This window comes from Brassica napus, chromosome A3 (assembly GCF_020379485.1).
Source record: "Brassica napus cultivar Da-Ae chromosome A3, Da-Ae, whole genome shotgun sequence".
Classification (NCBI taxonomy): Eukaryota; Viridiplantae; Streptophyta; class Magnoliopsida; order Brassicales; family Brassicaceae; genus Brassica; species Brassica napus.
This window is the reverse complement of record NC_063436.1, coordinates 38,064,961-38,080,606: the sequence shown is the minus strand read 5'-3', so window position 1 is coordinate 38,080,606 and position 15,646 is coordinate 38,064,961. Positions and strand designations below refer to the sequence as shown.

The 15,646-nt window shown below is 35.9% G+C and overlaps 3 protein-coding genes across 3 annotated transcripts; all 3 read left to right on the top strand.

The window, feature by feature from the left end:
- The first annotated feature begins 11,901 nt into the window (after positions 1 to 11,901).
- Positions 11,902 to 13,150, top strand: LOC125607281. Its single transcript, XM_048777188.1, has 2 exons — positions 11,902 to 12,786; positions 12,875 to 13,150. The coding sequence occupies exons 1-2, from the start codon at positions 11,902 to 11,904 to the stop codon at positions 13,148 to 13,150; spliced, it is 1,161 nt and encodes a 386-aa protein (XP_048633145.1).
- A 436-nt stretch (positions 13,151 to 13,586) lies between these two features.
- Positions 13,587 to 14,123, top strand: LOC125607280 (probable disease resistance protein At5g63020). The gene is made up of 3 exons (XM_048777187.1): positions 13,587 to 13,604; positions 13,663 to 13,800; positions 13,872 to 14,123. The coding sequence occupies exons 1-3, from the start codon at positions 13,587 to 13,589 to the stop codon at positions 14,121 to 14,123; spliced, it is 408 nt and encodes a 135-aa protein (XP_048633144.1).
- Positions 14,124 to 14,829: 706 nt separating this feature from the next.
- LOC125607279 lies at positions 14,830 to 15,384 on the top strand. The gene has a single exon (XM_048777186.1). The coding sequence runs from the start codon at positions 14,830 to 14,832 to the stop codon at positions 15,382 to 15,384; it is 555 nt and encodes a 184-aa protein (XP_048633143.1).
- The last annotated feature ends 262 nt before the right edge of the window (positions 15,385 to 15,646 follow it).

Sequence of the window (15,646 nt, the reverse complement as noted above, 5' to 3'; positions counted from 1 at the left end):
ACTCCACATCGGTCGATACCCACCCTCGTCCAGTAAAACAACCGCTCACATCGATCGACACCCCGAAAGGAACATCGATCGATATTCGCGCCGCAGCGAAAATCCAGGAGCATGAGAATATTCCCTCCCCAAATAGGTTTATAGATACCTATATAAATCGTTTTGCACCTCCGAAACCACCTACACACATTAGAGCAAACACACAAGCAAAAAAGATGAACACTCTTTCTTCTACATCAACAGAAAAATCCATGAAGAGCAATCATCTCAAGAATAAAAGTTCTGCAGAAATTACACTACCATCGATCGATGTAACTGTATCTACATCGATCGATACTACTCTAAACCCTAATCTTTCTATTTCTAAATTGAATGATTATGCAAACATTGATTACGGTTTTCTAACACCTGATGAATTTGGTATTTTCAGGGACCCAGATGGCAACGCACGTGCAATGGATGGAAGGATTTTACAAGTGTCGAGAGAGGACATAGCAGACATCCTTCAAGTAGCCGATGGACCTGAAAACCTATTCTCACAGCAACGTGGCACTCCAGACGTCATTCAAACAGATCCTAACAACCACGCAGGAGTCGCCACAACAGAGATCAACCCAGATCTATCACACCAACTAAAAGGGCAAGCATCGATCGACGGTACAACGGAGACATCGATCGACAGGATAACACCAACGTCGATCGATAGGGATGAACCGACGTCGATCGACAGACGGTATGAATGTGGGAACCGCGCTTTCGACATGTACGGAGCCAGAAAGTTCACTTGGGAACAAAGGGACGAGTATGGAGTCTACAGAGATGAGCGTGGACACGCACGAGGCGTAGCTGGTGAGATGATACCTGTCACAAAGGACAACATCAGGAAAATACTGGAAAGAGCATCTCTTTTTGAAGAGAGCCATATCTGTCTTCCAGAAAATGCCACTTCCTTCACACCCACAAGACTGGCACCAGAACTCTACACCAAAGAAGAAATCGATGAAATGGTGTTTGGTATTTGTGGAGCTCAGGAGAAACTGGGGGAGGAGCTCAAAACATTAGTAGATGATACACATCAGCCTTTGGATAGAGGCTACAATGAGCTTTTCAGATGTATGGCAGAAATGAGGACAGAAATTGAGAGTTTACGTCAGCAACTTGAGAAGGAAGCTACGACCTCAGCATCGATCGACGCACCACATGCAACATCGATCGACGTTAGTCTTCCTACAGCTCGGATCCCTGCAGAACCGCAATGTTCAATACAACACAGGGATGAATGGGAAGTCTCATACATCGACACAAGGATAAACGACGTTTATTGCCCTCTCAACAACAACGTGGACTGGCTAAGCACTAAAATCGAGCTACTACAGTAAGATCTGGACACCATTCGCAAGAAGGACTAACAACCAGCCACATCGATCGACATGTGTACCTTCACATCGCTCGACGCCAAAGTCTCAGCCATGAATGAGAGGCTGAGAACTTACGAGGATATGCATGACCGTTTTATATCACCAGTCATGACATATTTAAACAAATTGTCTAGTCAATTACTTGATGCCCAAAAGGATATTGAGAACATTACTAATCAAAGTTTTTTGCAGGCAAAATCAGCATCGATCGACAGGCTACGAGGGCCTTGGATCGATGGCAAGAAACCTGTGGAGTTACTTCCTTACACAGCAGCAGAGGTTGACAAGATCACATCCAAGATCTACACTGCTCTAGACACCATGGAGGAACGACTTGACAAACGCTGCGATGACATCTACTTTCCATTCGACAACAAAATCAGTGGACTAGACAACCACGCAGAATGGCTACAGAAAGAAGTCAAAGCTATTCAGAGGCAACTCGCAGCTCAACATCAGATATCAGCATCGATCGACAGGACGCTAGCGAAATCGATCGATGGCAACTCGCCAAGATCGACCAACGAACACATAATCACATCGATCGACGCCGAGTCTACACCAATCGGCGAGCAGCTGATACACAAGACGGTAGAGTCAATGCAAAAGGAACTGACAGAACTTTCAGCATACGCCTATGACAACATAGGCTGGCACCAGGTCAGCATTGACAACATTTAAGAAAGGCTACAGAACATCTCCAAAGTACTTGAGAAGATGGATGACAAATGGACAAGAAATGATGAGGCCACAAGAAGTTTCATTGCATCTTGGTCCAGAATGCGCAGAGATGACGTGGATGCTTGGTTTCCAACAAGCAGCTGCTTCTCCACCCAATAGCCAATCACTACCACAGTCAAGCTAAATGACTATAACCAAGCGTTGAGTGGGAGGCAACCCACTATTAGGTATTTTACTTTGGTTTTATTAGCTAGCATTTAATTTCTTTTGTTTTATTTCTTTCAGATTTAGGAGACCCAAGTAGGAGGACCTGAATATCGACCGACGACGAGACATCGACATCGTTCGACATAGGCAACCACACGACGATCGATGTAACACTTACACATCGATCGATATCTACTCCAGTCAGATGTATCTTCCCTACTTGTTACATTTCGTACATCATAAACTATTCATCATAACTCCGGCTGAGTTACACTGGGACAGTGTAATTAAAGTCTGGGGGGAGATTTACTGATATAATTTATTTTATTCTTATGTAAAAAGGAATATCAAATAAATTATGCTTAGCTATTGAAAATAGGGACTATAATCCTTTATTGATTTAAACATGAATATCTAACCAATCTTTAGCACCATTTTAGATTTACTGATTGCAGATAGCACAAAAGATGCTAAAGCGGATCAACCTATCAACTACACACTTACCTTGAACCGTATGAAGTAACCAAAGCTGATTTCCAACACTAAACCTGACATAACCGCTTGTCTTGGGGTTTGGTATACATGGGATCGGATTCTTCAGACAGGTCTGGAAGGTAACGCCTGGTTTAGATTATTTATCACATTTTCTCTCTCTAAATTTCGACCCTAGATTAGTTAGTGAGTATAAAAAAATATATATATATATAATAAAAATAAAATAATAAAAAAATATAAATAGGATTTATTGTTTAATTAGGATGAGTCTGAACAGGACTTGGTGGCTAAAACCATTAAGGCTTGATTCATAAAGACTCAAATAAAAGAGTTCGAAACGGGACTTGGAGGCGGCAATCTTCAAGGCTCGCTTTCGCAAAGAACTCTTGGATATAGGTCAAAAAGAAGTGAACAGAACTTGGTGGCAACCACCATTAAGTTTTGATTCATGGAAGCCTGTCCAATCTTGGTCACTGATCCTGCCATGGAAGCAGACTTTGACTCAAGAGAGAAATTTAGAGAGAGAGAAACTAGGAACTAACTTTTACCTGCAGCTCCAGATACCTGTCTGAAATCCTTGCATCCTGTGATCGATACTCCCAAGGTAAAACATTCACTTTATATTTATGCTAAGAAATGAAATCAGTAGAGGGGATGTCAGACGTGAATTGATGAGTTGTGTTATGTTAGAAATGGTTGCTAAGCTAGGATATTGCATAGTGTGCTTTTGTGATTAGGACTTTTTAAATGTGGTTGGAAAAATTGTTGAGGAAAGATTTCTATGTTTTAAAATCTTAAATCCCTAAATATTTTCAAATCTCTTTCAGAGAGACTGCCTGTATGTTTTGCTTGAGGACAAGCAAAAGGGTAAGTTTGGGAGAGTTGATATACCTTGGATTTGACCCATTTTTATCCATGGTATATAAGTGTTTTACTATCTATATATCTATGTTTTCTACTCTTCTAGGTATGTTTTCAAGTTCAGGTGCATTTCGGAGTAAAGCTATGACTTTGGAGCATTTTAGAGCTTAAAGGACATTTCACCCGAGCTGACCACATAGAGGTCGACGAGAGGAAGAATAATCGATCGATGCGTATCAGTGCTGACGATCGATATCAGGAAATGCCTCGACAGGTGAAGATTAATATCGATCGATGTACACAAGTACCGTCGATCGATGTCGAGACACCAGACGCGACATTTTGGATTCAGCAGACTTAAAAACCAAGGCCAAGCCAAATTACCAAAATGCCCTGACGAGTTTTTAACCTAGTAGAATATATACTGCCTAAGTGTTTTTTGACGGCAGAGAACAGAGCTTTTCCTAGACCTAGTTTTGTTACAAGTTTCATTTGGGAGAGAAGATCACTTGTGATTGGAACTCCTTGTTTCTATTTCTTTTCATCTATTCTATGAGTTTCTATTTATCTATTGATATGAATTGCTTTGCTATGTCTGAGTTGTTCAACTGTTAGATCCAGGGTTCAGATAGGTTTGTGGGACTAGCCCCAAACTATAGATCTGCCTTGTTGTGATATTCATGATAGATTTATATTAATTGCTTGTTTTAGCCTAGCTAACTATAACTTGATCATAGGATTGCATATTCAAGCACCCTTGTTATCCCATCCTGACTTCTATCTATCATATTAGGATTGCTAGAGAGGGCTAACCGCCAATTTAGAATCTTAGTAGAGCATTTCATACTCGCGCATAGGCCTGGCTAGAACCCGTCGATCGATGTCCTCAACTGACAATCGATCGATGTTGGCAAAGGTGTATCGGTCGTCTTAATAGACTATCGATCGACACTCTCTTGTGTTTGCATACTAACCGGTGAGACACGAGATCTAGTCTGTTAACCAGTGGTACATACGACAGCTGATCACTGAGTTAAGCGAATGAGCTCTAATATATCATGCATGCAACAGTTAGGCATCTATAGGTATTATAATCTCCAACACCTGAATAGTGGCCCTGCATCTAATATCATTTCCAACCAAGTTACATTTATATTTACTCGCTTGTTACTATTGCTATTCCATTTAAACATCTACAACCTTTAGAATTAATAAACACTAGATTTAATTGTTCCCTAGCTCCTTGTGGATTCGATCTCTAAGTACTACATCTGAACCTCTTTTTATGAGAGTAACACTCCTTAGGGTAATTTGAATGGTATCAGGGACCAACTTCGAGATCATGGGAATGTTGTGTAGTGGAGTAAAATAATATGGTACTCGGAAGCAATACCACGGTTCTCGTTTATAGCGTGGCTGGCCGTGCGAAATAGACTTTCGACAGGCGATCGAACTCGAGCGTGGGGAGAGGTTCTAGTTTGCAGGCTCTGTGGCTAGCCAGAAGAAACCTGAGACCACCTATTCTTTGCGTGCCCGTACTCCTATACTGTTTGGACTGACTTGACAGGCTCTCTTCTGCCTCGGCCAAATCCAGACTGGAGTATTACCATCAACACCCTGCTTTCTCCTCGCCATAATAAGGTTGATTCCTGCCTGCTTCGGCTGGCTTTTCAAGGATCAATCTACTCACTGTGGAGAGAACGCAATGGTCGGAAACATAACAACTCTTGGAACTCCCCGGCTCAGCTTGTGCGATCGCTAGACAGAACCATACGAAACATAATTTCCTCCCTTCGAGGCAGGAACCCTGAGTTCAGTAGCCTCCTTATGCAAAGATTGCTGGGAAAGAATTAAAATGATGGAACTGCAATAGCTCTTTCAAAATTTCAGTATTGTAAACATTTTTTCTTTTGTTGATATATAAATTTAACATTTCAAAAAAAAATACTAAAATACTAAAATATCAGTACTTTGTCTTTAGTTAGGTAGGTGTACAATATCAGTTTTATAATCACACAATTTATAATGAGGGAGTTACTAAAAATAATTGAAAGTTAGACTTTGAATGCTAATATATATTTCATCTTCAATCAAATGAACAATTAATTTAAAAGGATAGCTAAACCGAAATTTTTTTTATAAGCAAACAAAAAACTGAAGTTTTTTTTACGATTTTTTTTTTTTTGCATTTTCAATGAATCAATGAAGTCTTCTGAGCAGACTTCTCAAAAAATTACTTATAAGTTTAATTTTATAATTTATGTATAAATTATGAAAAGACATTTCTGAGGGAAAATAAATCATGTAAATATAACCAACTTTAAATAATGTAATCTAAAATTTAAATATTAAATAGTTATTAAGTAGATGAGAATTTATATGGTAAATTATGTGTGTCTATTGGTTAGGGTTTGGTAACATATAGTCAAATAATGTTTGTATTTTGTTTTAATTTTTTGTTTTATTAACATTAGATTTAGGATTTTTAATTTCTATTGAAATGTGAATTTGCCATATAGGTGTTAAGTTCTGTGTATTAAACACTTTATAAATGGATTTTATGTATAAGTGAAGGATTCATATACTTTATAAGCGTTTACCGAAGAAATTTGCCAAAACTATAATCGTACCTTGGATTTCTATAGAACTGAAATTGAAAGGCAATTTTGACAAAAATTACCCAAAATTTGAATCTGAATGCAAACATATACTCCCAAATTATATCAAATGTAAGAAAAAAAAAACTAAATTGTAGTGAAACTATAACTATCCATTTATGACCAAACAAAAGATTGCAGACACTTTTACGAGTTAAAGCCTGAGAAATCTTTTCGAGACTATAGTCTTTTAAGAGGTTTCTCAAGAAGTCTACTTCAAATATTTAATCTTAGAAGTAATTTATCAAATTTTGAAAATATTATGATGAAAATAAATGGAAATATTGTACATTTAGACAATTTTAAGTCAGGCATATTTAAATTTAATAATATTTTTTTTCAAATACATAAGTGAATATTGATTAAGTCATGATTGACCATTGGTTAGCATTTGGTAATATATGTTCAAGTAATTTTGTATTTTAGGGTTAGATTTTAGATGGTGTTTTACAGATAGCTCGTGGAAAGAGGGTGTTAGGTTTTCAGGACAAGGTTGGCTCAGTACTTTGGAAGGTTTTGATGGATTGCTGGAGACGAGGAATGTTAGGGCTAGTCTATCGCCTCTTCATGCGGAGATGGAAGCGCTACTATGGACAATGGAATGCATGAGGAATTTACATCAATTTCATGTTACTTTTGCAACGGATTATTCTCAATTAGTGAAAATAGCTTGGGAACCAGAAGAATTGCCAGTTTTTGCAAATTATTTGGAAGATATCAAAATCCTGAAAGAGAGTTTCACCCGATCAGATATTATCTATGTACCACAGACACAAAATTCAAAGGCGGACAGTCTAGCACGCAGTGCTAGAAAGCATTCGTCTTTCGTCGTTCACATGGATGCATATCACCCGGTTTGGTTCACAGAGTCTGTATGAGTCTGTATTGTTGATGAGAGAAAAAGGGTTAGATTTTAGATACTTAAATAATTGTTTTGAAATTAAAGTCCGATATATAAGTGTTTAATTTTGTATGGATTAACATAAAATAAAGTGTTTGTTGCTATCTAGTAAAAGTATTTGATGTTAGGGATTAGGGGTAGGAGACTTCTTTTAGAATTCTGCTAAGAAGTTATTCACCTGTAGACCTCGAACGTATGAGAAATTTAAGGTAACAAGACTTTTTGAGAAGTCTACTAAACTGTAATACACTAGCATACTTCTTTATAAGTCTTACACACCAATTTTTTAAACCTAATTGGAAATTTTCTCTCCTTATATAATTTTTGACACATTCTCTATCTTTCCCTCATAAAGATAAATAATGACGTGATGTTTTCTCTCTAAAACTCTCTAAAACTCCCTAACCTTTCTCTATTCTCTTTGATATTGAAAACACCAAAATTTATATCAATTTATCATCTTTTTATCTAATGTGATTCGCATTATTTTTTCTTTTTTTCTGCAGGGTTTTTCATTTCATGATTTCATCTTCCCTTCTCAAAAAATAAATCTATAAATTTTAGATGTGTATTTTTGTATTTTTTGTGTTGCATTAAAATCAAATTATAGATTTAATGTAACATGATTTTTTTTATATTATTTAAGTATGCAAAGTTCTATTTTGAAGTTTTCTCTGTTTGAAATCATTTTATAAAATTTCTGATATGCAGGTTTTTTCAGATCTGAGGACAATATATCGGACTTCACACTTCACTAGGAGACTTCTCCAAAAGTTTGCTAAACTCTAATGAACTAGAAAATTTCTATAGAAGTCTACTATGCAAACTAACAAAATTGTACAATTTCATTTTTCAGCAATTATTTTTGTGTTCTTGGCCAAATAAAGTTATAGTTGTACTTAATATGATTATATTCTTATTAATTTAGATTAAAATTATATTTTTCATGGTTCCATATTTCTCTCTCAAAAGTAAGATAGAAATCCTTAAATTTTGATGTTTGATTTGTTTTGTGTGTGTTGAAGAAACCAAATATAACGATATATTCAATTATGATTATATGGTTTTGCTATTATTTTAGTTGTAAAAGTTCTTGTTCCAAACAATATAAAGTATATTTGTGTTTTTGTGTGTTAGATTCAAATAAAAAAATATATTCAACTAATTTTGCTTGTTCTATTTTTATTTTAAGTATAAAGAGTTATATTTTGAAGTTTTTCTCTATTTTGAAACTGTTTTAAATATTTTTGGATATGGTGATTTTTTAGATCTGAGGACGATATATCAGATTTCATTAACAGACTTCTCGAGCAGACTTCTCGGGAATACTTCGCCAAGAAGTGTGCTAAACTAAGAGGAAACTAATTTTTTCAAAAAAATCTGAATGCAACAGAATTATGCATTGACAAACTTTATGATGAACACTTCAACTGTTGAATGTACAGTGAGGAAAGACGTAGAGATAGTCTCTTCTTTTGATTGTTTATACATCCACTTTTTCTCAAATCCTTTACAAAAAAAAAACTCTTTGTCTATGTAACCATAAACTATTGTTTTCATTGTAAACGATTTAAAGGGTTGGTCTTGTGTTGTCTCCCTATCAATTTTATGTAAGTTGGTTTATAAGTTCAAAGAGATTAGAGAGAGGTTGGAGAGTTTTATAATGAGGAACATTACATTTTTTTTGCAGCCATTTAAGAGGAGGAGAGAGAATGTGTAAATTTTTCTTTATATAGGGAGACATAAAATCCAATTAGGTTAAATATTTTCGATTCAGAAGACCTTGTAAGTTATCCATAAGACTTCAATATTTTTAACGGGAAACTAAAATAGAGGGCTTCCTAGACGACTTACTTGTTAGTCGTCTAGACCCTAAACATAACCTCTAAACTAAATTAACTAACTAAATACTTCACAAAATCAAATTAAACTTAAAAAGTGTTTACTCTACACATAAATTAACACATATAGGTGCTCGGGAATGGACACAAGCTCAGGAACCTCCCCCGAAAGTAACGAAGAACACTCAGATCCAAGGAAGACCTGATTCGATCCCGACCGGAACAGTCACGTGCAATACTGATGCGGCCTGGAGGAAGGAATCTTCTGATGCAGGTCTCGCTTGGATCTTCGACTCTTCTACGGCGCTGATCGTCTCGGATGGATGCAAATTCCAACCCCGAGTTTCATCGGTTCTTATGGCTGAAGGGTTGGCGGTGAGGGAAGCTCTTTCCCACGCCCTACACATCGGCATCTCCAAAATCTGGCTTTGATCAGATTCTCTATCGCTGATCAAGGCGATAAATTCGGTTTCCAAGCCGATGAACCTCTACGGAGTTCTATCGGACATCGAATGTCTCTCTGCTTCTTTTGAATTCTGTTGTTTTTCCTTTGTCCCTAGAGAAGAAAATGGGCCTGCGGACAATCTGTCCAAAGCCTGCTTGTATCATGCTGCTACCACTTGGGCCTGAGGCCGGTTTGAAGTTTATAAAATTCCAGTTGTTCAAAAAAAAAAGGTAAAATTTTAATTTTTCAAAAAAATATTTAAGTTTTCCAAAATCTAACCCTAAGAATACATACAATACTACAACATATGTTGCCAAACCCTAAACCAAAGAATATCATGATTAACTACTTTCACTCATTTATGTTGAAAACAATTCAATTTTATTATATCTTAACTTACATATCACTTAAAACTGTTTATAATTACATGATTTTAATTTTTCACTTGTCAAAATATTTTTTTTTTTAAATTTAAAAAATATTTTTAAGATCAACAACACCGGACGACTTACCTGGAAGTCGTGTAGACGACTGACAGTATGTCAGAAGACTCAGACGACTTACCGAGGGAATATTAAACGGAAATATAGAATTTTCTACATTTCGTAGTGGGAAAATTAAAAATCTTAGCAGGAATATTAATTATTCAACAGACGACTTCACTGTAAGTTGTCTAGTTTAAATTATTCACTGGACGACTTACATGGAAGTAGTCTAGACCCTAAACAAAATCCTAACTAAATTAACTATCTAAACACTTCATAAAATCAAATTAAACTTAAAAAGTGTTTACCATACACATAAATAATCACATGTAGGTAAAAAACTTAATTTTTCAAAAAAGCATTTAAGCTTTCCAAAACCTAACCTAAAGAATACATACAATACTACAACATATGTTGCCAAACCCTAGATCAAAGAATATCATGATTCACTACTTTCACTCATCTATGTTGAAAACAATTCAACTTTATTATATCTTAATTTATATCTTAATTTATATCACTTAAAACTGTTTATAATTACATGATTTTAATTTTTCACTTGTCAAAACATTTTATACAAAATTTATAAGTTAATTTTAAGATCAAATATACCAGACGACTTCCAAGGACGTCGTATCGACATACAACATTTCAGAAGAGTCAGAAGACTTAGCGAGATATATTCGTAAAAATGAATTCTGTTTTTTTGTTTTGTCACAAGGGGCTGGCTGTAATTTTACAAGGCTTTGGGTTACTTTTGCATTTGATTCAAGTTTGAGTATACTTTTGCAATCAAAACGAAGTTTTGAGTCATATTTGGCAAATTCCCCTTATAGTTTTGTATAAATATAATTATATAATAATCAAAATATAACAATTCATTTATTTGGTGTGTTTCACATTTGTTTTACTTTATTTTAACAAATTAAAATTAAATTGGAGTAATATATTTTAAAAAGTCCTTGCAATGGTCAATTGTTACATAAATTTTAATGAATTAATTTGTTTGTTAAAATTATTTCATACGATTAAGATATTTCATGATTGTTGGAATAATCTGTAAAAATTATAATTGTAAAAATACCAGCCATAACTTGTTTTCATTATATTATAAATAATATAAATATAAATATTATTTTATTTTATCATATAAATATATTAATCTAATTTTAGTACATAAATTATAAAATATTTTATAAATTATAATTAGTTGTCATTTATTTAATACTTAGTTTTTTAATATATTTTATAATTAAACAATACTGTAAAATTTAGCAATTTTCATTATTTTATGTTTATATGTACTTTAGTTTACTTTCATAATTTATAAATTAATTAATATATTGAATTATTTAATAATATTTCTGATTTAATTTAATATATAATAGTGCTATAAATTTATATATTATTAAATTTATAGTGTGTATATAAGTCAAAATTAGATTAATCTTAATGCATAATAATTATTAAATTATTTTATAAATTTATAAATTTGTAACATTTAAAAGATCGTATATTTATAATTATAAAATAAGATCATATTAGATTCAAATTCCAAAAAAACTGTATAAAAATATCTTCAGTTATTTTATTTAAAATATTTAAAGAGAAATTTGGACCTCTACCAAGGACTTCTCCCATAATTGGCGAAATGCCCAATAGACGCACGAGTTCACTGTTCACTTTCCATATTGACACTGCTACCCCTACGTGAAGCGTTGCACCTTTATCGTAGCCCAAATCTTATAGAGAGATACGGTGAATCTTGAGTGACTGACACCATATCCCCTCTGAAAATCCTTTGACCTTTAAAGAAATCTACATTGTAGATTTAGTTTTCAAATTATAAAAAGTATTAGTTATCGATCGCCAAGTGAACAGTCCAAGAAAGTGGAAAACGATGGAGGGGGATGAATCTCAGATTCCACCATGTGAATTACCGGAGAATCTTTGCAATCGGAGAAGAACCAAGCAGGGTTAGGGTCACCGCATACCGTAAACCATGCGCTTTGAGGCATATTTTCAACGCCCTAGATCCCGACGAAGTTGAACGGATTCGAGGATCGCAATTTGGAAGGTTATTGGAAATAGCCGACAAACCATCGTTCTCAGGGAGGTTTGGTAGATATATTATATCTAGACAACTTAAAGTGTCGAAGAAGCATGAAGCATGGTTCGTCTTTGCCAAAAAACCGATACGATTTTCCCTTAGAGAATTTGCGATTGTGACAGGATTAAACTGCGGGAGATTTGCCAAAAGGTCTAAGAAGAGATGCAAGAGTCATATAACGGAGAAACCATACTGGGGAGAACTGTTCGGAACCCTTAAAGAGGTTCCTATTTCATCTGTTGTGAGGATGTTGCAGAAGAAGACGGTGAATGACAAGGAAATTAGGCTGAAGTATGCATATCTGTCATTGCTGGCGGCTGTCATATTGCCGACGACCCATACACCACGTATTTCTCATGACCAAGCTGAGTTAATCAAAGACTTGGATGCTTTTCTTGCATTTCCTCGGGGGCGGGTCTCTTTTGATATGCTTATGACCAGTATTAAAGAGAGGAAGGAGGTTGCGCTCTTGCAAAACACAATTGCCTTAAAAGGGTTTGTGTTATCGTTGCAGCTAGTCATGATTGAAGCCGTTCCTGCTCTGACTGGGGTGGTTCAGGACGGTAGTTCTTCTGGATCTGAAGATGAATCTGGAGAAGCTGACGGAGACATTCTGGACGATGACAAATCAGACAAAAAGAGCATTCACCCTGGGCATGCTCGTGACATAGACTCTGAGGGAAAGGTAATTTGTATGACTTAGTTTTGTATTGGTTCGGTTAAAATGTTTATTAATTTGAAACAATTAAAATTCATATTTGACAATTCCGCAGGCCGTCGTGCATTCTATTATTCCTGATGACAATAACATTGTCAACACAGCTGACGGCGTTGCTTGGTCAGACGACAAGGACGAGACCATAGTGGAAAATTTGGTTAACTTAGTTGAGGAGCGGTTTCCGTTCTCACAAACTTGCTTTCCTGGTGGTGTATCTATAGTGGAGGCATTTAGGATGCGTGACGAGGCAAAGGCGGAAGCTGTGAACCGAAAGAATAGCAAGCCGAAGGCGACATCTTCGACCATAATCCAAGAAGGTGTTGACCCTTAGTTTTTGACACTAAGAGAAATCTTATTTTTTGTTCTTCCCTAATAATTGATACTTGTATGTATTCATTGAGCTTGTGCAATTTTTAATTAAAAAGAATAGAACAAATTAGCTCAATATACTGAAAAGAGTGGGATACCATTGAATTGGGGAAAAATGGTAGTGATGGGGGAAAAAAATTGAAGGGAAATAGGATATGGAGTGCAAATAGGAGGGAAGTTGTCTGTAGGGAGTACAAATACTCAAAAGAATACTATAATTATTGTGCTATTCTTTGTTCATCTTTTGATCCCTTTCGATGGCCCCATCCACAATGCTAAATCATGTTGCTCTCTGACTTTTGGAGATATCGTATACTCTAATAATTATTACTCATTTGCTAACAGCTTCTCAGTTTTCTCTTTTTTTTCTTTGTGGAGTCTTTTTTTTTTCTGCAACGATGGGTGGTTGCCTCTCTGTATCTCTGCCATTTGATCAAGTTGTGAGTCAAGTCACGCAATGGTTATGTGTCAAAGAGGGCTATTCATAACCTCGAGGAGAATCTCACTGCTTTGGAGACAACTTTTGAAGAACTGAAGGCAATGCAAGATGATTTGTCAAGAAGGGTGGAGAGAGAGGAGGATAAAGGTCTAAGAACGCTTGCCCAAGTTCAGGTATGGCTTACTAGAGTTGAGACCATTTAAAGCCAAGTGATATTTAGTGTTAGAGCAACTGAACTTCAAAGGTTGTTCAAGATTGGAACCAGAAAGATGAAGACCAAAAGGCGTGTGACATACATAATGTCCTAAAGAGGAAGAAGTTTGTGTTGCTGTTGGATGACATATGGGCAAAAGTTAATCTAACGGAGATTGGAGTCCCGTATCCAAGTAAAGAAAATGGATGCAAACTAATTTTCACCACTCGTTCTCTGGAAGTGTGTGGGCGCATGGAGCTGATGTTGAGATGGCAGTTGAGTGTTTGCCCCCTCGTGATATGATGCATTGGAGTTGTTCAAAAAGAAAGTTGGAGACATCACGTTAGGAAGTCATGCAAACATACCAGAGCTTGCAAGCATAGTTGCTAAAAAATGTCAAGGCCTACCGCTAGCACTTGACGTCATTGGCGAAACCATGGCATACATATGTTAGAAAAGTAAACTTGATTTGGGTTAAGCATTATTGGGCTAATCATGTGTTGATCCAAAACTTTAACCAAAATTCTAAAATAATCTTCCACCTCCTTAAATTAAAAAATCAAGATATTGTTATAAAAAAATCTAGATAATTAGAATAAAATAATCTAGATATTATGTTAGAATAATCTAGATTTTTTTTTTTTTTGACGTCGAACGGCTATTCTATTACTCAGGCTTGAGGTGGTTTGGGTAACCAGACCGGAATAGAACAACCAATGAAAAATAACTCCCTATGGAAGGTCCTAGCAGTCTTAGCTAAATAATCCGAGAAATGATTGCGCACTCGTGGGACATGGGTGATACCTCCACTCTCTTCTCATTTTGGATCACAAAAAGTATCCAAGTTTGTAAGAATCATCTAAGTAATAAGAATCATCTTCTAAGTTATAAAAAGACTTTCTTCTTCACACAAAACACTTTCTCTTCAAACACCTAAAACACTTTCTCCATCTTTATAAAGTTTTTCATTCCAACAAAGTGGTATCAGAGCTACAAGTTCCTTTTGAAGATGGCAAATAGTGGTGTTCCCCTCCAAGTTCCATTGCTCACTAAGAGCAACTATGACAATTGGAGTCTTAGGATGATGGCTATCTTAGGAGCACATGATGTGTGGGAGATAGTTGAGAAAGGCTTCAATGAACCGGAGAAGGATGGTGGTCTATCTCAAACTCAAAAAGATGGTTTGAGAGATTCAAGGAAGAGAGACAAGAAGGCTCTCTGTCTAATCTATCAAGGATTAGATGAAGATACATTTGAGAAGGTTGCTGGTGCAAGGACGTCCAAAGAAGCATGGGAGAAGCTTCAGACATCTTACAAGGGAGCGGAACAAGTTAAGAAGGTACGACTTCAAACTCTAAGAGAAGAATCTGAAGCATTACAAATGAAGGAAGGAGAATTCATCTCAGATTACTTCTCAAGAGTCTTGACGGTTACTAATAACCTAAAAAGAAATGGTGAGAAGTTAGATGAGGTGAGAATCATGGAGAAAGTTCTTAGATCATTGGATTCGAAATTCGAGCACATTGTTACAGTGATTGAAGAGACAAAAGACTTGGAGACTTGACGATGGAGCAAGTTCTTGGATCACTACAAGCTTATGAAGAAAAGAAGAAGAAGAAAGAAGATATTGTGGAGCAATTTCTCAAGATGAGAATTGATCACAAGGAAGAAAGTGGCTGAAGCAATCCAAGACGTGGTGGCGGTCATTTCCGAGGACGAGGTCGTGGTGTAAATGGAAGAGGTTGGAGACCATATGAAGACAACTTCAACCAAAGAGGAGAGAATTCATCAAGAGGTCGTGGAAGAGGAAACCCAAAATCAAGGTA

What these genes read in the sequence shown, in the direction of transcription:
- LOC125607281 (XM_048777188.1), top strand. Translation starts at nt 11,902, where the DNA reads ATGAATCTCAGATTCCACCATGTGAATTACCGGAGAATCTTTGCAATC. An exon ending in ACATAGACTCTGAGGGAAAG is followed by an intron (nt 12,787 to 12,874) that starts GTAATTTGTATG and finishes ACAATTCCGCAG; the next exon opens with GCCGTCGTGCATTCTATTAT.
- LOC125607279 (XM_048777186.1), top strand. Translation starts at nt 14,830, where the DNA reads ATGGCAAATAGTGGTGTTCCCCTCCAAGTTCCATTGCTCACTAAGAGC.
- LOC125607280 (XM_048777187.1), top strand. An exon ending in GAACGCTTGCCCAAGTTCAG is followed by an intron (nt 13,801 to 13,871) that starts GTATGGCTTACT and finishes TGAACTTCAAAG; the next exon opens with GTTGTTCAAGATTGGAACCA.